Consider the following 19,679-nt stretch of genomic DNA (forward strand, 5'->3'; position numbering starts at 1 on the left):
CCTCTTTGTTCATGGCTTTTATTTTACACAAACACTAGTTGAGCATCTGCACCTTGGAGGTCTTCGTGCTTGTACTGGGGATGTTTAGTCAAAGAAGACCTAGCCCCTGCCCATGCAATTATAGATTCTAGGAGAAGCTATCATTATGGGAGAGGGTGAGATGCTCTCTACTTCATAAAGAACAAGTAAAAAGGGTAAAGAGGGAGCATATTACTTAGTTTTCGTTGCTAAGCAGAATTTTGGTTGATTGGGAGGTTTTTTTTCTTTTCTTTTCTTTTTTTTTTTTTTTTTTTTTTTGACTAGAACACTGTATATTCTCTGACATCCCTTAAATTAAAAAAAAAAAATCCTAGGTAACCTCTGAGGTCAAGATTATCATAATAATAATTGCCATTTTCTAATGTCTCAGTATGAGACAGATGCTTTCCACACATTACATATATGCCACCAGTCCTACAAGACAGGGCTTATCAGACTCACTTCACCTGGAGAGCCTGAGGCTCATAGAGTTAGAGTTTGGTAATGCTAAAATTCATAGGACTAGTAAATGACAAGGCTGAGACTAGACTTCAGGTCTAAATTACTGTAGAGCCCACACTGTTTTACTCGAAAAATAAACCAGAAATTCTAAAAGAAATCAAATGTTTAAATGACACATGCTGTCTCTGTTTCACAGATATCTCTAAAGTGAATTAAATATTAAATGTGTCCCACCCTGAGACACATTCTGCATCTCTTATTTCAATTTTCTTCTCAGTATTTCAAAATTTGTCTTAGGTGATAAAAACAATGGCCTTGTCTCCAAACTACTGGATTGGAATACATAGCCAGAGCAATAAGAGTACCAAAATGATTGAGAGTTGTAAATAAATAAATGAAAGAGACAATACTTGGTGACAGTATGATCATCTACATTTGCAAAGCTAGATAACCTTAAAAGATCTGGGGCTTTCAAAATGATCCTGGACAATCTCTTTCCTGTAGAGAGCAAATCTATCAGAACAGAAGTTACGTGAGAATCTTCATCTGGCTGAGGAAGAAAAGGAATAGATCAATGTAATGTTTTTTCCGTGACAGCCCACCACCTATCCTGGGACCCCTGCCTTGTGCCACAGCTTTCCCATCAGACATCACTCCTGGAACAAAGACCCATTTTCTGCAAGGTTTGCAGAGCAGAAACTGCTCAAGAGGTTGCAGAGATGTGGAATTTCCCAGGAAGGCTTTACTCCAAGAGACAAGAGCCAAGATGAGGTCCCCCTGTAGGAGGACTGGGGAGACCAACACCCCAGAATATAGGGAGCGGTCACAGGGACACTGGTTTTGTCTGCTCTCAAACAGAAAGGTTCTCAGACAGAGCTGTCAGGCTGAGCATACACTCACTTATTCTTCAGGCTTCTCAGGGGCATAAAAGCCTTGGTCTAAAGACAGAGTTCTCAGGTCAATAGAGAAAGGAGTATCAGTGTCTCAGAGAAATGATGGTGATAAATCTGAATGAGGATGATAGCAGGAGCTAAGCAGAACAGTAGGATCCCACAAAGTCCCATCCCAATTGTCAGCCCTGTGAGGTCCAGAACAGTCCTGGCTGCTTGTGGCTAACACTGACTTTTAACTCAGAGTCCAGGAAAGTGAGGACTTTGTCTGAAGGCTATAGTCTCAGATAAGCTGAGAGTGGAGTCCCAGGAAAGGTGCAGAGTCAAAGTGAAGACGCTGAATGCGGACATGGGGACCAGTCAACTCACAACTGACAGGACTATACCTAACCCCTCCTCTACTGTTAGCCCTGGGAGGCACAGGCAAGAGCTGGCAGGCTCAAGTGCCCCCTGACTTCTGCTCAAGGGGTCTCAAGGAGATGAGGGCCTTGGCTCACAGGCTGCCTCTTCAGCAGAGAGTGGAATCCCAGGCTATGACACTGTCAAGGTAAAAATCCTCTGTGAAGAATGAGGCAACCAACTACCCCTTAACAGATATGTCCTCAGACAGTCCCATTTCTGTAGTTAGCCCTGGAAAGCTGCAGGCAGAGCTTTCAGGCCAAAGTTACTCCTCATTTCCTGAGGGGGGATGGTCTCAGGGACTTAAAGTCATTGGACTAATGGGGGAGGCCCCATTTAACAAAGGAAGGGTACTTACCTCCTAACAGGAGTCAACATGATGACACTGAGTGATATCATAAGATCCCTCTCAGAAAGAAGGGTGCCACATAGAACCCTGTCCCTGTTGTCAGACCTCAGACCATGTCACCTGTGCATGGTCACATGATGAGTCATTCTGACTTCCTCCCAGAGCATTTCACGGAGGAGAGGAAACTCATTAAAGGGGGCAGCCACAAGTTAGTAGAGAGAGGACTTCCAGATTGTGCCAGGAGCCAAGGTCAGCACCCTGAAGGCTGAAAGGAACACCCACCTCATCGCAGTGGGTACAACACAGATCCCTTCCACTACTGTTATCTTTGGGAGACTATGGGCTATTGTGGCCAGATGAGGTAAACATCCCTTCTTCCTAGGCGGGTGTCAGGGAATTGGGGCCCTTTTAATGCGGGGATAAGCCTCAAGTCAAGATAAGGAATATTTACAATTTGTGCCAGGAGTCAGGGTGAGGACAGTGAAGAATGTGGGACCACATATCCCATATCAGTGGTGGCCACACAGAATCTTCCCTAGGAGGCCCCAGGCAGAGATGTCAGGGAGAGGGACTCATCATCTCCCACTCAGGACTAACATGGAAGTTAGAGCTTTGATGAGCTTTGGTCTGAGGGTGGCAGTCCCACGTCAACAGAGGGAAGAATCTTAGTCCTACCCAGGAGTCAAATTTAGGACCCTGAGTTGGGACCTTGAGTGGGACCATTCATCACAGGGCCTCAACATGCCTGCCATAGCTTTTGTCCTTGTGAGATCATGATCAGATATGGCAAGATAAAGCCACTCTATTTCCTCCTATTGGCTCACAGGGAGGTGTTGGGTCTTACTATCAGGAGATAGGCCTCAGGTCAAGAAGGAGGGGAGCCCCAGGCCCTAATAGAAGTCACAATGGGGAGCCTGAGTGAGGACTGAGGGGTCTGCCCATCCAGGAATAGAGGAGACAAAAGAGAGTCATGCTCCACCCTTTGATTATCAGCTCTAGAAAACTCCGGGCAGGCATATCAGGCGAGGCTCTCCCTCACTTGTTTATATCAGGTTTAAGGGGGGTAAAATCTTTGGTTTGAAAGTGCAACCCCCAGTTATGAGAAGGGAGGGATATGTTACATGCCAGGGACTGCAACAGGTGCTTTACATTTACTACACACATGCCACCAGTCCTAGTAGAGACGGCTTACCAAATTCACTTACAGATGAAAAGCCTGAGGCTGACTCAGAATTTGAGTGCTAAATAATGTGCCAAAGTTCACGTGGCTGGTAAGTGACAGGGATAGAATTAGATCCTTGATTAGAGTTAGTCTAAAGTCCACACTCTTCCACTCCTCTAAGCCCGAGGCCAACCTGTGTCCTTTAATTCACTTTTTTTTCTCATTACTACAAAAATGTATCCAAGCAATAAGTAGAAAGATTCTTTGGCCAAACTACTGGATTGGAATACACAGCCAGAGCAATAATAATACCAAAATAAATGTGAGGTATTAATAAAGGAGAAGAAAGAAATAATGTTTGCTGACAATAAGATCATCTACATATGTGATTTCAGATAATCTTAAAAGGTCAGGGACTCAAAAAAAAATCTGACTCAGCCACTTCTTTATAAAAAGTAAAGCTATTGGGGCCGGCCTGGTGGCGCAGCAGTTAAGTGCACACGTTCTGCTTCGGTGGCCCGGGATTCACTGGTTCGGCAAGCCATGCTGTGGTAGGTGTCCCACATATAAAGTAGAGGAAAATGGGCACGGATGTGAGCTCAGGGCCAGTCTTGCTCAGCAAAAAGAGGAGGATTGGCAGCAGATGTTAGCTCAGGGCTAGTCTTCCTTTAAAAAAAAAAGGAAAGCTATTAGAACAGAAGTTACATGAGACCTTAAGTTTGGCTGGGGAAGAGAAGGAATAGACCAACATGTTTTATTTGTCTTACAGTCCACCACCTGGGTCCTTTGATTTGTGCTTTGGATTTCCCATCTCGCATCACTCCTAGGACAGAGACTCATTCTCTGCAAGGTTTGGAGTAGGAAAACTGCTCAGGAGTTTTCTGGGATGTGGCATTTCTGAAGAAGCCTTTAATCAAAGTGACAAGAGCCTATATGAGATCACTCATGTATTAATACTAGGAAAAGCAACATCCCAGAATATTGAGTGTTACAAAGAGACCAACCCCTGCCTGTTCTCAGACCTAGAAGGCTCCAGGCAGAACTGTCATGCTGAGCGTCTCCTCACTTTTTTGTCACAGTTGTCAGGGACTTGAGAGCTTTGGTTTAAGGAGGGAAATCTTGGTCAGTAGAAGGAGTTGTCGGATATAAATGTGGGGTCCCTTAAAAAGAATGAAGGAAGCACCCACTGAGAACATTGGGGTCCCCTAGAGTCCAGTTCCTGCTGTCAGCCCTTGGAGATCCTGAATTTCCTTGCAGGATGAAGTATAAAGAGGCTTTGAGAGGTGAGAAAGAGAGAGCCCGAGCCACAGTTGCACCAAGCCTGGAACTACTGCCATGGCCGGGGCATGTTCCAGGCCTGAGTCCAGCAGCACTCCCACATCTAGTGAAGTCTGAGTGAGATTCTTCATCTTGTGCTTGAGAGGTCAACATTCTAAGTAGCTGGGCATCATGGTAGCACTGAAAGGAACACATTATATGCCTTCTTTTTGTTCTTGCTTTACTTTGATAACTGGGAGATTTATCTGTTTTTGTTTCAGGGCTTTTTTTGGGTACTTTTAAGATGCTAGTCCTTGTAATAGAAGGTTTATTTGACTTCAGTATCTGTGTTTATGAATAATATATATCACATATTTATTGCTGTTTTTTTAGTATAAGCATTAAAGTACTGGTATTTTGTAAAAGAAACTGAAAATCCTTGAATCTTTCTTTGTGGTCCAAAACAAGATAACATGTCATGTGAATATGAATTTTATTGCAAATGTGAACGAACACTACTGCAAAATGTTTGGCATCAAGAAACAAAGGAAAAGTCTTGGCTGAGTGGTATCAGCAAGACAGTGGAATAGGAATTCCCAGCCCTCAATTCCCCACTGAAACACAGATTTAACAATGATTTAAGTAACAAAATATCTTTATGAGAGATCCAAACTCTAATTAAGAAGTTGCAATACCACAGGCAAGCATAAAACAGAAATCAGATGCACTTGAAATGGGTGAGAAGAGCAATTTGACTTTATTGGCATCAGCCACTCCCTCAAGGTGACAGCTCAGCACTGAGAGAGATTGTGACTCCTCTCTAGGGGGAGGGAGAGAGTGGGGTGAATGTCCCATGTACCAAAAAAAACTGTTACAACTAATAAATGTATTCAGTAACATTGCAGGATACAAAATCAATACACAAAAATCAGTTGTATTCCTACACACTAAGAACAAAGTATTTGAAAAAGAAATTAAGATAATAATTCCATTTAAAATAGTGTCAAAAAGAATAAAATATGTAGGAATAAATTTAATCAAGGAGGTAAAAAATCTGTACACTGAAAACAATAAGACATCAATAGAAGACACTGAAGAAGACACAAATAAAAGAAAAGATAGCCCATGTTCACGGATTGGAAGAATTAATATTGTTAAAACGTCAATACTACCCAAAGTGATCTACAGATTCAATGCAATACCTATTATAATTCCAATGGAACTTTTCACAGAAATAGAAAAAAATCCTAAAATTTATATGAAACCACAAAAAATCCCCAATAGCCAAAGTAATCTTGAGAAAGAAGAACAAAGATAGAGGCATCACACTTCTTAACTTTGAACTATGTTACAAAGCTATATTAGTCGAAACAGTGTTATACTAGCATAAAAATAGACATATAGACCAATGGAACAGAAAAGAGCCCAGAAATAAACCCCTGCATATATGGTCAAGTAATCTTTGACAAGGGTGCCAAGAATACACAATGGAGATAGCATAATCTTTTCAATAAATAGTGTTTGGAAAACAGAATATCCACATGCAAAAGAATTAAACTGGATGCTTATCTTACATCGTACTCAAAAACTAATGCAAAATGGATTAAAGACTTAAAAATGAGACCTGAAACCATAAAATTCCTAGAAGAAAACAGAGAAAGTGCTCCTTGACATTAGTCTTGGCAATGATTTTTTTAATACAACAGAAACACAGGCAAGAAAAGCAAAAACAAACAAGTGAGACTACATCAAACAAAAAGCTTCTGTATAGCAATGAAAAAAATCAACAAAATGAAAAGACAATGTTATGGAATGGGAGAAAATATTTGCAAACCATATATCTGATAAGGGTTTAATATCCAAATTATATAAGGAGCTCATACAATTCAATAGCAAACATACAAAGAAACAAATAATTCAATTTAAAACTGAGCAAAGAGGGGCTGGCCCTGTGGCCGAGTGGTTAAGTTCGCGCGCTCCGCTGCAGGCGGCCCAGTGTTTCGTCGGTTCGAATCCTGGGCGCGGACATGGCACTGCTCGTCAGACCACGCTGAGGCAGCGTCCCACATGCCACAACTAGAGGAACCCACAACGAAGAATACACAACTATGTACCGGGGGGCTTTGGGGAGAAAAAGGAAAAAATAAAATCTTTAAAAAAAAAAAAAAAACTGAGCAAAGAAACTGAATATTTTTCCAAAGAAGACATACAAGTGGCCAATACGTATATAAAAAGGTGCTCAACACCACTAATGATCAGGGAAATGCAAATCAAAACTGCAATAAGATATTACATACCTGTTATTATTTGGTAATAGATAGCTATTACCAAAAGACAAGAGCTACCAGGTGTTGGCAAGAGTGTTAAGAAAAGGGAACCCTTGTACACCATTGGTGGGAATGTAAATTCGTACAGTCATTATGGAAAACAGTTTGGAGGTTCCTCAAAACATTAAAACTAGAACTAACACATGATTCATCAATGTCACTTTTGAGTACATAGCCAAAGGAAATGAAATCAGTATCTCAAAGGAAGGCCTGCACTCCTATGTTCACTGCAACATCATTCACAATAGCCAAGATGTGCTAACAACTCAAATGTTCATCAGCAGATAAGTGGACAAAGAAAATGTGGTATATAGATACAATGGAATATTATTTAGCCTTAAAATGAAAGAAATCTTGTCATATGGGATAACATGGGTGAACCTAGGAGACATTATTCTAAATGAAATATGCCAGTCACAGAAGGATACATACTGCATATTCCCACCTATGTGAGGTATCTGAAGTAGTCAAACACATAGAAACACAGAATAGAATTGTGGTGGCCGTGGGCTGGGGGTAGTGAGAAATGAAAAGTTGCTGTTCAACTGGTGTAGCTTCAGCTACGCAAGATGGATAAGTTCTAGGGATCTGCTGTAAAACATCATGCCTATATTCAACGATACTGATTATGCACTTAAAAATTTGTTAAAAGCGTAGTTCTCATGTTAAGTGTTCTTGTCACGACAAGAAAAAAGTTGATTTTCTTGCTCTCTCCCCAAGTAGAGAGTAAGCTGATTAAGTGCAAGTATTTGGAAAAGATAACTCTTGTATACTGTTGGTGGGAACGTAAATTGGTTCAGTCACTATGAAAATTCCTCAAAAGATTAAAAATAGAACTACCATATGATTCAGGAATGCCACTTCTGGGTATATATCCAAAGGAATTGAAATCAGGATCTTGAAGAGATATCTGCACTCCCATGTTCATTTTAGCATTATTCACAATAGATAAGACATGGAAGCAACTTAAAGGTGTCCATTCATGGTGGAGTGGATTAAAAAAGATATGGTGTATGCATACAATGGAGTATTATTCAATCTTCAAAAGAAGAAAACCTTGCTGTATTCAACAACAGAGATGAACCTAGAGGACATTATGCTAAGTGAAATAAGCCAGACACAGAAGGACAAATACATGATACCACTTATACGAAGAATCTAAAATAGTCAAACTGAGAGAAGCAGAACAGAATGATGGTTGCCAGGGGCTGGGAGGAGGGGTAATGGAGAGGTCTAGGTCAAAAGGAACAAAGTTTCAGTTATATAAGGTGAATAAATCCCTGAAATGTACTGTATAGCATAAAGCCTACAGTTAACAATACCATATTGGTTAACAATACCACTTAAAAATTTCTGAGGGGGTAGATATTTTGTTAATTGCTCTTGTCACCCCCCCCCAAAAAAAAGAAAGAAAGAAAGAAGGCAGGAGAAAATTTTTTGGAGGTAATGGATATGTTTATGGCATAGATTGTGACAATGGCTCGCAGGCGTATACTTATCTCAAAACTCATCAAGCTGTATACATTAAATGCACAGCTTTTTGTATTTGAATCATACCTCAATAAAGTGGCTTACAAAAAAGAGCAGATATTTTGTCCTATTTGGAGTTGTAGTCTCAGCACAGTGCCTAGCATACAGTAGACACTTTATAAATATTTAGTCAATAAAGGACAAAAAGAAAGAGTATAAATAAGGAAAAGATTGTCAATTCTTGTTTTGCCTAATTTCTTCTAGTGTTTTTTTCTTGCAAAGTAAAAGTTACATACCTGGATTTGCTTAGATTACTTATGAATGTAAGAGAAATTAAATCCTAATGAATTAGACATCATACGCACTCTCTTGTTTATTTCTATATCACTAATTGAAAATGAGCTCTTTGGAAGGCTTCATGCTATTACTGGGGATGCTTTCCAAAAAAAAACCCAAAAGAACAACAACAACAAGATCTAGTTCCTGCCCACTGAATTTTAAAGTCTAGGAGCTGCTATCATATAAAAAAGATGGTGAGATACCCTCTATGACCTAGGGAACAAGTAAAAAGAAGGAGTGAAGAGGGGAGGAGGTTTGAGGTGAAAGCAGTCAAGTGTCAATACCCTGAGGCGAGGCAGTTTGGAGCCTTAGGAACCTGCAAATCCTTCAGTGAGAGGTAATTTTAAGTGAGGTTACGTGGTGGGCTAGATGAGGCTATTGGAATGATGAGCAGGTGCCAGACCCTCAGATGGAGGGCCTCATAGATAAAAGAGACTGCAGTGGAAAATTGTCCTTAACATTCACTTGGTATTGTAGGTAAACCAGAGAAAAACTCCACCCGGGGTAGGAATGGAAGATGTCCTGTGCTCTTGTCTCAGTGCAGTTGAACACAATGCACAGACTAGTTCTGTGTACATCATCATCAGAGAGTTTCTGAGAAATAAGGGTTATACTCCCTTGAGGTGGGATGCCCAGAATCCACTGGACTCGCACTCTTTATCCTGGGTTGGGGAGCCAGAGAACACTCAATTAAAAGTGAACTCAATTAGTTTATCTTGTGTGTAACTTGGCACATTCTAGGCAAGGTCTAGATTTTTGCTGGTGGTTAAATGAATGAAAATAATGGTGATTTAGATGGAAGGGCAGCCAGCTGAGTTAGGAAAGATACTGATCATTGACAAAAATTCTTAGAACTTTTGAGTTGTATCCAAGTGGAAAGACTCCCACAAAGGCACTATACATTTTATCATCTGATGAGGATATGTTACATAATTGTCCTTGCTAAGCAATATTTTGGTTGATTGCGATTTCTTTGTCTTGGAGTTTGGTGATGTGCTCAAGTTCACAGGGCCAGTAAGAGAGCTGGGACTAGACTCCTGGTCTGAATTCCTCTAGAACTCACACTGTTGGTTCCACTCCTCTCTACCTAAAGCAAACTTTGTGTTCCTCAATGCCCCAAAATGTATCTCAGGGGATAAAAGTAAGGATTTTGTGCCCAAAAGACTGGATTGGAATACGTAGCCACAGCAATTAAGAATACCACAGCAAGGGGCCGGGCCAGTGGCACAGTGGTTAAGTGCACACATTCTGCTTTGGCAGCCCGGGGTTTGCCAGTTCGGATACCAGGTGCAGGCATGGCACCGCTTGGCAAGCCATGCTGTGGTAGGCGTCCCACATATAAAGTAGAGGAAGATGGGCACAGATGTTAGCTCAGGGCCAGTCTCCCTCAGCAAAAAGAGGAGTATTGGCAGCAGATGTTAGCTCAAGGCTAATCTTCCTCAAAAAAAAAAAAAAAAAAAAGAATACCACAGTAAATTAAAATCATGAATAAAGAAGAGAAACAGATAATATTCAATGACAACATGATCATTTACACATGCAGTGTCAGATCACCTCAAAATCAGACAATCACAAAACCATCCTGGACAGCTCCTTTCCATTAGGAAGTAAATCAATTAAACCAGAAGTCACATAAGAGGCTAACTCTGACTATTGAAAAGAAAAATAGATTGGCATCATTTTTCTCTGACAGTCCACCCCTGTCCTGTGCCTCTAGTCTTATATTGCAGTTTCCCCATCTCACATCAAGTCTGGAACATGTACCTACAAGGTTTGCATTAGGGACACTGCTCAAGAGTTTGTAGGGATGTGGTATTTCCCAGGCATACATTAATTCAAGAGACGGGAGACAAAATGAGGACCCCAAAATATGATGAGTCATTCAAAGATCTTACCAAACTTGCTCTCAGACCTAGAATGCCCAGGCAGGGCCGTCAGACTAGGCAATCCCTCTTATACTCCTCACAGTTCTCAGCGAGGTGAAAAGTCTTGGCCTAAGGAGAGTGGCCTGAGTTCAGTAGAGGGAGGATTCCAGATTGGAGAGATATTAAGTTGAGGACTCTGAATAAGGAATGTGGGGACCACCAACTCCAGAACAGTGATGTTCCATAGGGACTCTACTTTGATGTCACCCTCTCAGGACTCAAATATCCCTGGCCTAATGTGGCTCACTCTAACTTCCACCTGGGAGGTCTCGGGAAAGAAGAGACCTGGATCCAAGCAAAGTAACCTCATGTCAGGGAGAGTAGAGTTCTAGGATTGGCCACGAGCAAAGTGAGATCCCTTAGAGAAGAAAGAGGGGATCACTACACCCACAAATGAGGGGTCTTTTTAGACCCCTGCCCGTGTTCTTAACTATGAAAAGCCCAAGCAGAGCTGTAAGGCTTAGAAGCCTCCTCACTTCTGCCTGGCGGGTCTCAGAGAGCTGAGGGCCTTCTCTAGCACAGGACCCGGGGCCCAGTTCTACAGAGGAAGGAATCTTGGCCATAACTGGAGTCAAGGTGAAGACCCTCAGTGCTAATGAGAGGACCTCTCTCCAAAAGAGGGAGGCACACGTTGTCAGAAGTGATGAGCCCTGACTTCCCTCTAGGGACTGAAGAAGGTGCGGGCTTTGTTTGGAGGCTGCCGCACTCTGGCCAGAAGCAGGAGTCATCCCGGGCTCCCACTGATACCGAGGTGAGGACCCTGAGTGAGGACGTAGGGACCACCGACTCCTCAACGACAGGGTCCCACAAAGCTCTGTGCCTGCTGTTGCCCCTCGGAGACCCCCCACCGCACGACACTCCACCCACTACGCAGCCGGGCTCCCACTGATACCGAGGTGAGGACCCTGAGTGAGGACGTAGGGACCACCGACTCCTCAACGACAGGGTCCCACAAAGCTCTGTGCCTGCTGTTGCCCCTCGGAGACCCCCCACCCCACGACACTCCACCCACTACGCAGCCGGGCTCCCACTGATACCGAGGTGAGGACCCTGAGTGAGGACGTAGGGACCACCGACTCCTCAACGACAGGGTCCCACAAAGCTCTGTGCCTGCTGTTGCCCCTCGGAGACCCCCCACCGCACGACACTCCACCCACTACGCAGCCGGGCTCCCACTGATACCGAGGTGAGGACCCTGAGTGAGGACGTAGGGACCACCGACTCCTCAACGACAGGGTCCCACAAAGCTCTGTGCCTGCTGTTGCCCCTCGGAGACCCCCCACCCCACGACACTCCACCCGCTACGCAGCCGTGGCCGGATGTGACGCACCTTGACTTCCGCACCTTGACTTCCGGTTTGGAGCAAGGACCTCACTGGTGGCTGCCGCAGTTTGTTGGTCTGAGCCTGGGTTCTGGGAACTGAGGTAAGGACCTGAATGTGGACTGAAGAGACCACTCCCTCTCCCACAACAAGGGTGGCCCCTCCAAGCCCCGCCCCTGTGATCTATGGCAGTGAAAGGTCCAGCAGAGCCATCAGGCTGGGTTCTGCCTAGAAAGTCTCACGGAGGAAAGCCTTGGTCTGAGAGAGTAGCCCTGATTCTGCACATCAAGGAAACGTAGGCCCTCACTAGAGCAAAGGGGAGGGCCATGAGTGCTAATGAGGAGATCGTTCGCCAGTGAAGATAGTAACACAAAGCAGCACTCTAGCTCAATTCTGGGAGGCTCCAGGCATGAGTAGTCGTATATGATGACTTCACCCCTAGGAGCTCAAGAAGTGAGGGCTTTGTTTGGAGGCTAGTGCACTCAGTTCAATAGAAGGAGGAGTTCCAGGCTCTGATAGAAAGGTGAGGACTCTGAGTGAGGACCTAGGAACCACAGACCCCAGAACAGTGGGGTCTCACAGAGCCCGGTCCCTGCTGTCAGCTCTCAGAGACCCTGAGTAGTCACAGCTGAATGTGGCTCCTCCTGACTTCCGCTTCAGAGATCCCAGGAAGCTAGGACTTTCATTGGGAGCAAGGCCTCTGGCCAGCCAAAGGTGCATTCCCGGGCCTGGTATCAAGACGGGTTGGAAGACCTCGAGTAGGGACTAAGGGGACCACTCCAACCTATAACAAAGGGAGCTCCACTAAGTCTCACTGCTGATATCTGCCCTGGGAGGCCCCAGTAGAGCTGTTAGACTGGGTTCTGCCTGGATAGTCTCAGGAAGGGGAGGGCATTGGTCTAAAGCAGTAGCCTGGGTCCAACAGATGCAAGATACCTAGGCCCTAAATGCAGTGAAGTTGAGGGCCCTGAGTGCTAATGAGACCCAAGTAGGGGTGGCAACACAAACCAGCCCCCCGGACTTATTTCTAGGAGGCTCCAGGCAGGAGTAGTCATACAGAGAGGACCCTGACTTTCCCGTCTAGGGACTCAGGGAATTGAGGGCTTTGCTCAGAGGCCAGGCTACCTGGGTTACTGAGGAGAAGAGTCCTCAATCCTACCCAGAGTTAAGGTCAGAGACCTGAGCGAGGACTAAGGGGAACAACAACTCTAAAAAAGTAGGGTCTCAGAAATTCTGCCCCTTCTCTCAGCCCTGCGGAAACCAGGAATATCTGTCAAGCTGAGGCACCCCCTCATTTCTGTCTGGAGAGTTCCAGAGAGGTGAGGATGTTGGATAATTGAGCAGCCTCAAATCTGCAGAGGGAGGAGACTTAGGAATTCATAGGAATCAGGGTGAGGACTCCGAGTTAAGACTGATGGCACCACTCACCCTAAAAAGAAGGAGACTGCAGAAAGCACCCCCCCCCCTTGCTTGCAGCACTGAGGAAACCAGACATAGAAGTGAGGCATATGTTTCTTTTTTTTTTTTAAGATTTTATTTTTTCCTTTTTCTCCCCAAAGCCCCCCGGTACATAGTTGTATATTCTTTGTTGTGGGTGAGGTGTATGTTTCTTTTTGATGGCATCAGGTTGGTGAGAGCCTTTGTCTGAGGGGAAGGACATCAGATCAGCAGAGGCAAGTATCCCAGGCTCTATGTAGAGCCAAAGCAAGAACTCTGAATGAGGACTGAGGACCCCAAAGAGCCCAAGACAGAGAATCCCATAACGCTGTCAGCAGTGGATGCCCCCTGGCAGGGGTGGTGGGCTGAGGTACCCTTTCACTTCTTTTTAAGGCATCCCAAGAAGACAAGGACCTGGGTTTGAGATGTAAATTTACAACAGCACAGAAGAAGGGGCCCAGGCCCTGCAAAAGTTGATATGATGGTCCTGAATGTGAACTGAGAGGACCCCCACACTCCAGAGTAGAGGGGGCTCCACAAGGATTAGACCTGCCCACCACTGCTCTCAGCCCCAGTAAGCACCAGGCAGAGCTGGTAGGCTACAGCCTGAGGCTCCGTTTAATTATTTCCACAGTTTTCTCAGGGGACAGGTTGATCAGAACAGGAGCCTTGTGGGTTCCTAGAGCAGTGCCCTCTGGGAAACCTGAAGAGGCGGCCTTCTTAAAATCAAGCTGTTATCTTCCTGCTGAAGGTGCTCACACTCTCTTATCCTCTCTCCTCTCATGCCCAGATCACCTGTTGTCCTACTCACACTCCTGCTTGCTGACCCTGATCCACAGTCATCATGCCTCGGGGTCAGAAGCGTAAGCTCCAAACCCATGAGAAACGCCGCCAATCCCAAGGTGGGACCCAGGCACCGAAGGGTGCTCAGGTCACTGCAACCAAGGAGGAAGCATTCCCCTCCTCGTCCCCTCCTCCTTTTGGTGTTATTACTCCTCAGGGAAAGCCTGGTGCTAGGTCACATAGCGCTCTCAAGAAGGCTCAGAAAGCCCTATCCACCACCACTATGTCTGCAGCTGTTTCTCACACAAGATCATATGAAGGAGTCAACCGCAAAACTGCGAAAAAATGCAGTTCCTACCAGGCCCCACTCTCCACTGTGCAGTCTCAAAGAGACCCTCTAACCAAGGTGACCGGTATGTTGGTGCAGTTCCTGCTGCACATGCTCAAAATGAAAAAGCCCATTGTGAAAGCAGATATGCTGAAGGTTGTCGATAAAAAGTACAAAAGTCGCTTCCTTGAGATCCTCAAAAGAGCTTCTTTCAGTATGGAGGTGGTGTTTGGTGTTGACTTAAAGGAAGTCGATTCTGCCAAGCATTCCTACATCCTTGTCAACAAGATGGACCTGCCCAACAATGGGACAGTGAGCTGTGGCAGAGGATTTCCCAAGCCCGGTCTCCTAATGAATCTCCTGGGTGTGATCTTCCTGAAGGGTAACTGCGCCACTGAGGAGGAGATCTGGAAATTCCTGAATCAGATGAGAGTATATGCTGGGAAGAAGCACTTCATATTTGGGGAGCCCAGGAAGCTCATCACCCAAGATTTGGTGAAGCTTAAGTACTTGGAATACCAGCAGGTGCCCAACAGTGATCCTCCACGCTATGAATTCCTGTGGGGCCCAAGGGCCCATGCCGAAACCAGCAAGATGAGAGTCCTGGAGTTTTTGGCCAAGATTAACCATACAGTCCCCAGTGCCTTTGAGTCTTGTTATAAAGAAGCTTTGAGAGATGAGGAAGAGAGAGCCCAAGCCACAGGCGCACTGAGGGCTGACACCGATGCCACCGCCAGTGAATGTTGTGGGCCGTGTCTGGCAGCTCCTCCCACATCTAGTGAAGTTGAGGCAGATTCTTCACTTTGTGGTTGAAGAGAGCAGTCAGTGTTTCAAGTAGTGGAGGGCTGGGTCTGACTGAGGGAACACAGTGTCTGACACCTGTGTGTTCCTGTTCTGTATGGGTAATTTGGAGGTTTATCTGTGTTTTTTGCCATTTTTCAAATGTTGTTACTTCTCAATGAAATTTTATCCAGCATTATAATCTAAGTTTATGAATTATATTGGTCACGCTTATTGTTATTTGTCAAGCTTAAGAGTAGGAGTTTTGCTGTTTTGAAAAACAGTTGGGAGAGCTTTCATCTAATTTAGGAATCTGGTGCAAGTTAACATGGCATTGGGATACGCATTTCCTCGAAAATGTGAAAAAATTAAGCAGTAAAACTATGGAAACAAGACAGAGAGAAAGAGCAAGATGGTCAATATTTGCCTTCCTAATCCCTTTTACTCTGTTTTTATGAAATTATAAATAACAGTATATGCTTGGCTAATTTAAGAATATAGAATTAAATAAAAATAAATTGAACCATGCTCACGGGTTCATTTATTCCGCAGACGTTAATTGAGCATCTACTCTTAGAAGGCTCCATGCTGGCACTGAGAGAGCTGAGAAAAAGAAGACCTAGCCACTGACCATAAAATTATAGAGAAACAGCTATCATAGAAGGAAAATGGCGATATACACTCTAAGACCAAAAGGAGGAACGGAAAGACAGGATAAGAGAGGAGAGAGGTGGTTGTAGATGAGAGCAGTCAAGTGTAAATTCCCTGAAGCAAGGCAGTGTTGGGCCTTGGGAAAATGTAAGTCCCTCAGTGGGAGGTATTCTAAGTTAGCCGTGTGGTGGGCTAGATGAGGCTGTGATCAGTTTGAGCAGGGGCTAGACCCTCAGCTGGTGGGCCCCTTAGTTGAAAGACCAAGCCTGGAATGGGAAACTGCCCTTAACAGTTACTTTGGGGTCATAGATAAGCCAGAGAGAAATCACCTGGGGCAGGCATGGAGCTGGCCCTGTGCTCTTGTCGCAGTGCAGGTGAACACAGTGTGCAAATTAGATGTTTTGTTCACATCGTCTCCAGGGAGTTTCTGAGAAATAAGGGGGCTACGGGTATCCCCTGCTATCTGAAAGTAGAGCATTCCTATGAATCCTTTCATAAGCCGAAGTGACATGAAGTGACATAAAGTGAAGAAGCAATTACCATTAATCACTATGGGGAAAAAATAACCTACCAAATCATACTGAATAACACATCAAACCTAAGATAACACTAACGAATAGTAAAAGCAGGAATGATAAGATAAATACAAAGCCTATATAAAGTAGAAATAATGTATGTACAGTGATGTTTCACTTACCAGAATGGGGAAGACAGCGAGCACACTGGAAGGCTGAGAGGTATTGGTGGGAATGCTGGGGTGTTAGGCTGAGTCATTGGAGGTTGGGGTGGTGGGAAATGCAGGAGCCTGGGCTGTACGAGAGAAAGGAAGATGATCACCTGTTAACTTCTCATCGTCGTCCGAATCCATCAGGGCAGGCAGATCACTAACGTCTACACCTTCTTCTATGTCCGCCTGCCTTGAAGATGAAGCTCGAGGTTCATCTTATGCTGTGGCTGATGTGGAAAGCTTGAAATATGACAGTATGCTTGACTGCTTAGCCTTTGTAATGGCTCACTGCAAAACAAATGCTGAATGCTATTTTCACGTTTTGCATTTTTTTCGTAAAAGCAAAAACCCTCTTTGGCTTTCTCTTGGTTAGCAAAAACAGGTACTAATGTAGGTCCTTCATAAGAGCAAAGTGGTATAAAGTGAACTTTTGGATTGTGTGGGAAACCTGGACTTCCTTGAGGTGAGAAGCCCAGAATCCACGGGACTGGCACTCTTTGCCCTGGGTTGGGGGAGCCAGAGTCCACTCCATCAAAAAGACATGCAAATTTTGTTATCTTGTATGTAATTTGGCAAATTCTGGCAAGGTCTAGATTTCTGGTGGTGGTTAAACGGATGAAAGTAGAAGTGGTTTAGAAAGAAGAACAGCTGAGACGGAGGTAAGTCTTTGGTCCTTGAAGCATATTTGATGATCTTCGTGTTTCATGCACTGAGGAAGTCTACTGCACGGTGACATTGAACAACATACTCCAGTGGGGAAATATTACTTAGTTTTCCTTGCTGAGCAGCATTTTGCCTGATACAGTTTTCTTTGTCCTAGAGCACTGCATATTTTCTGACATCTCCTGGATGAAAAATGAAATCTTAGTGTAGTGGATTGAAACTCCAGGGGACAAATTAATCATAGTAAGAAGTGGCCTTCTTTAAAGCCTTGGTACAGGCCAGGCAATGTGCCAAGCACTTTACGTGCATTATATACATTCCACTAGTCCCCAAGACACAGCTTATCAAACCCGTTTCACAGGTGAAAAGACTGAGGCTCACAGAGTTTGGTAATGTGATCAATTTCACATGGCTACTAAGTAACAGGTTGAAGCTAGACCCCTGGCCTGAATTAGGCTAAAGCCCTCACTTTTCCACTCCTCCTAGCCTGAGGCCAACCTCGTATTCCTTAATTCATCTTTGTTCTCACTACTCCACAATGGATCTCAAGTGATAAAAAGAAGGACTCCGTGCCCAAAACACTGGTTTGGAATGCATAAGCAGAGCAATAAGCATATCAGAAAAATTGAGAAGTGTGAATAAAGGAGAGAAAGAGATGATACTCGATGACACTATGATCATCAACATATCTAAAGTCAGATAACCTCAAGAGATCAGAGGCTCACAAAATCACTCTGGGCAGCCCCTTCCACATAGAAAGCGAAATCTATTCAAACAGAAGTTACCTAAGAGGCTGTCTGGCTAGTGAAAAGAAGGAATAGGTCAACATATTCTTTTCTTTGACAGTATACCTGTCCTGGGGTCTCTGCTTTGTGTTACAGCTTCTGTATCTCATATCTGAAGGGACCCAGCCTCTGAAGGGTTTGCAATAGGGAAACTGGTAGGAGTAAGGTTATTATGCAGATTTAAATCCTTGCCTTGCCCATTGATAAGAGTTTCTAGAGATAAGGTCATCCCCCCTTCTCCCTGGTACAGAGTTTCCCTTCCAAATGTAAATGTCTCTTAGGAAGGGTAAGTCAATTGTACTTTTCAGAATTTTTCTCATGTCTGCAGTTTTTAAAAGTAACCAGCCCAAAATAATCCTCATGCCAAAGAGACACATTTTGGGATGGCCAATTCTGATCCCACACAGTCCTGCCTTTGAAATTTTGAGAAGTTTCACAGTCCAGAAGCTGAGTGGTAGATCGTTCCACTTCATTGAACACATTTCTTAGTCCTGATAGTAAATCAATCCAGTTAAATTCATCTTAGAAGGCAGTGATAAAGTGGCCTCCCAAAGTTAGGCCTATATTGTGGAAGCGAGCAATCAGGTATTTAGTAAGAAGTATTTCTAGGGAAACAAAAAGAAAAACAAGGTTAATGGTTGGAGCAAATTATAAACCAGTTTCTGAGCCCAGGAGAGAGTCAGTCAAGATGATTTTAGTTGTCAGGGTCAAAGCATCCTTTGCAGCTTGAGATGTCTCTGATGATGTCCTCAGGTATTCAGGTGTCCTTTTGAGTGGCTTACACAGCAACAGGCATGTTATCGTGGTGATCCTGACAAAGTCCATATCAAGTTATCCAGCTTCAGTTTGCAGGGCTTCAGGAACAAGGATGGCTTCAGTTCTCAACGATTTCGAATAAAAATGATGGAAAAAATTGAAAATCTTAGTTTGGAGATTTGTAGCCAGATATTTCAAGAGACTAAAAGAATTCAGGATCCAGTCCCATTTACAGGCAGAAAGCAAAAACCTCAAAGACAGTCAGCAGAAGGAGGATCTAATAGCCACAAATGTGTATTATGGTTTTTACTGAAACATAATTTTTCTCTCCAAAATCACCCTCATTTTTACCAAAGATAGCTAAATTAAGATGACTGGTTTGCAAAATAAGTCTAGTTTCAAAACATTTGGCCCAATTATTTACATAAGTACAGCAAGAATAGCAATTGATCATAAAGGCTCTTTTAAATCTGCTTTGCTGGAACTTTTTATGAGGAATCTCAGAGTGAACTTTAAAGGCCTCTCGAGGCCAGGAAAGCCACCCCAAGGACTTTGTCATCAGGTTTTGCCTGCAATACCTTAGATTTGGGTGGATTCCTCTCTTGTCTTGGGGTCCCCAAAATGTTTTGAGGTTCCAGCCACCTGCCAGATAAGTGATCTTCCTTACTTACCAGGTAAGATTGCTAGGAAACAAGGCAGCAGGCCAATGTTTCCAAGTGGCTTTATTCCAGAAAGTAACCTTTATTCCTCAACAGCTGTCTTGTCATATCTGAGCCTGTATGTTTCTCTCAAATATGACATTCCAGGGGCCGGCCCCGTGGCCAAGTACTTAAGTGCATGCGCTCCACTT

At 44.0% G+C, this 19,679-nt stretch overlaps 1 protein-coding gene across 1 annotated transcript; it reads left to right on the forward strand.

Moving 5' to 3' along the window:
• The first annotated feature begins 11,936 nt into the window (after nucleotides 1-11,936).
• Nucleotides 11,937-15,775, forward strand: LOC139081275 (melanoma-associated antigen B3-like). Its single transcript, XM_070606756.1, has 2 exons — nucleotides 11,937-12,022; nucleotides 14,147-15,775. The coding sequence occupies exon 2, from the start codon at nucleotides 14,201-14,203 to the stop codon at nucleotides 15,278-15,280; it is 1,080 nt and encodes a 359-aa protein (XP_070462857.1). The 5' UTR covers nucleotides 11,937-12,022; nucleotides 14,147-14,200; the 3' UTR covers nucleotides 15,281-15,775.
• Nucleotides 15,776-19,679: the final 3,904 nt, after the last annotated feature.

The sequence above is a fragment of the Equus przewalskii genome, unplaced genomic scaffold, assembly GCF_037783145.1.
Source record: "Equus przewalskii isolate Varuska unplaced genomic scaffold, EquPr2 contig_12508, whole genome shotgun sequence".
NCBI classification, from domain to species: domain Eukaryota; kingdom Metazoa; phylum Chordata; class Mammalia; order Perissodactyla; family Equidae; genus Equus; species Equus przewalskii.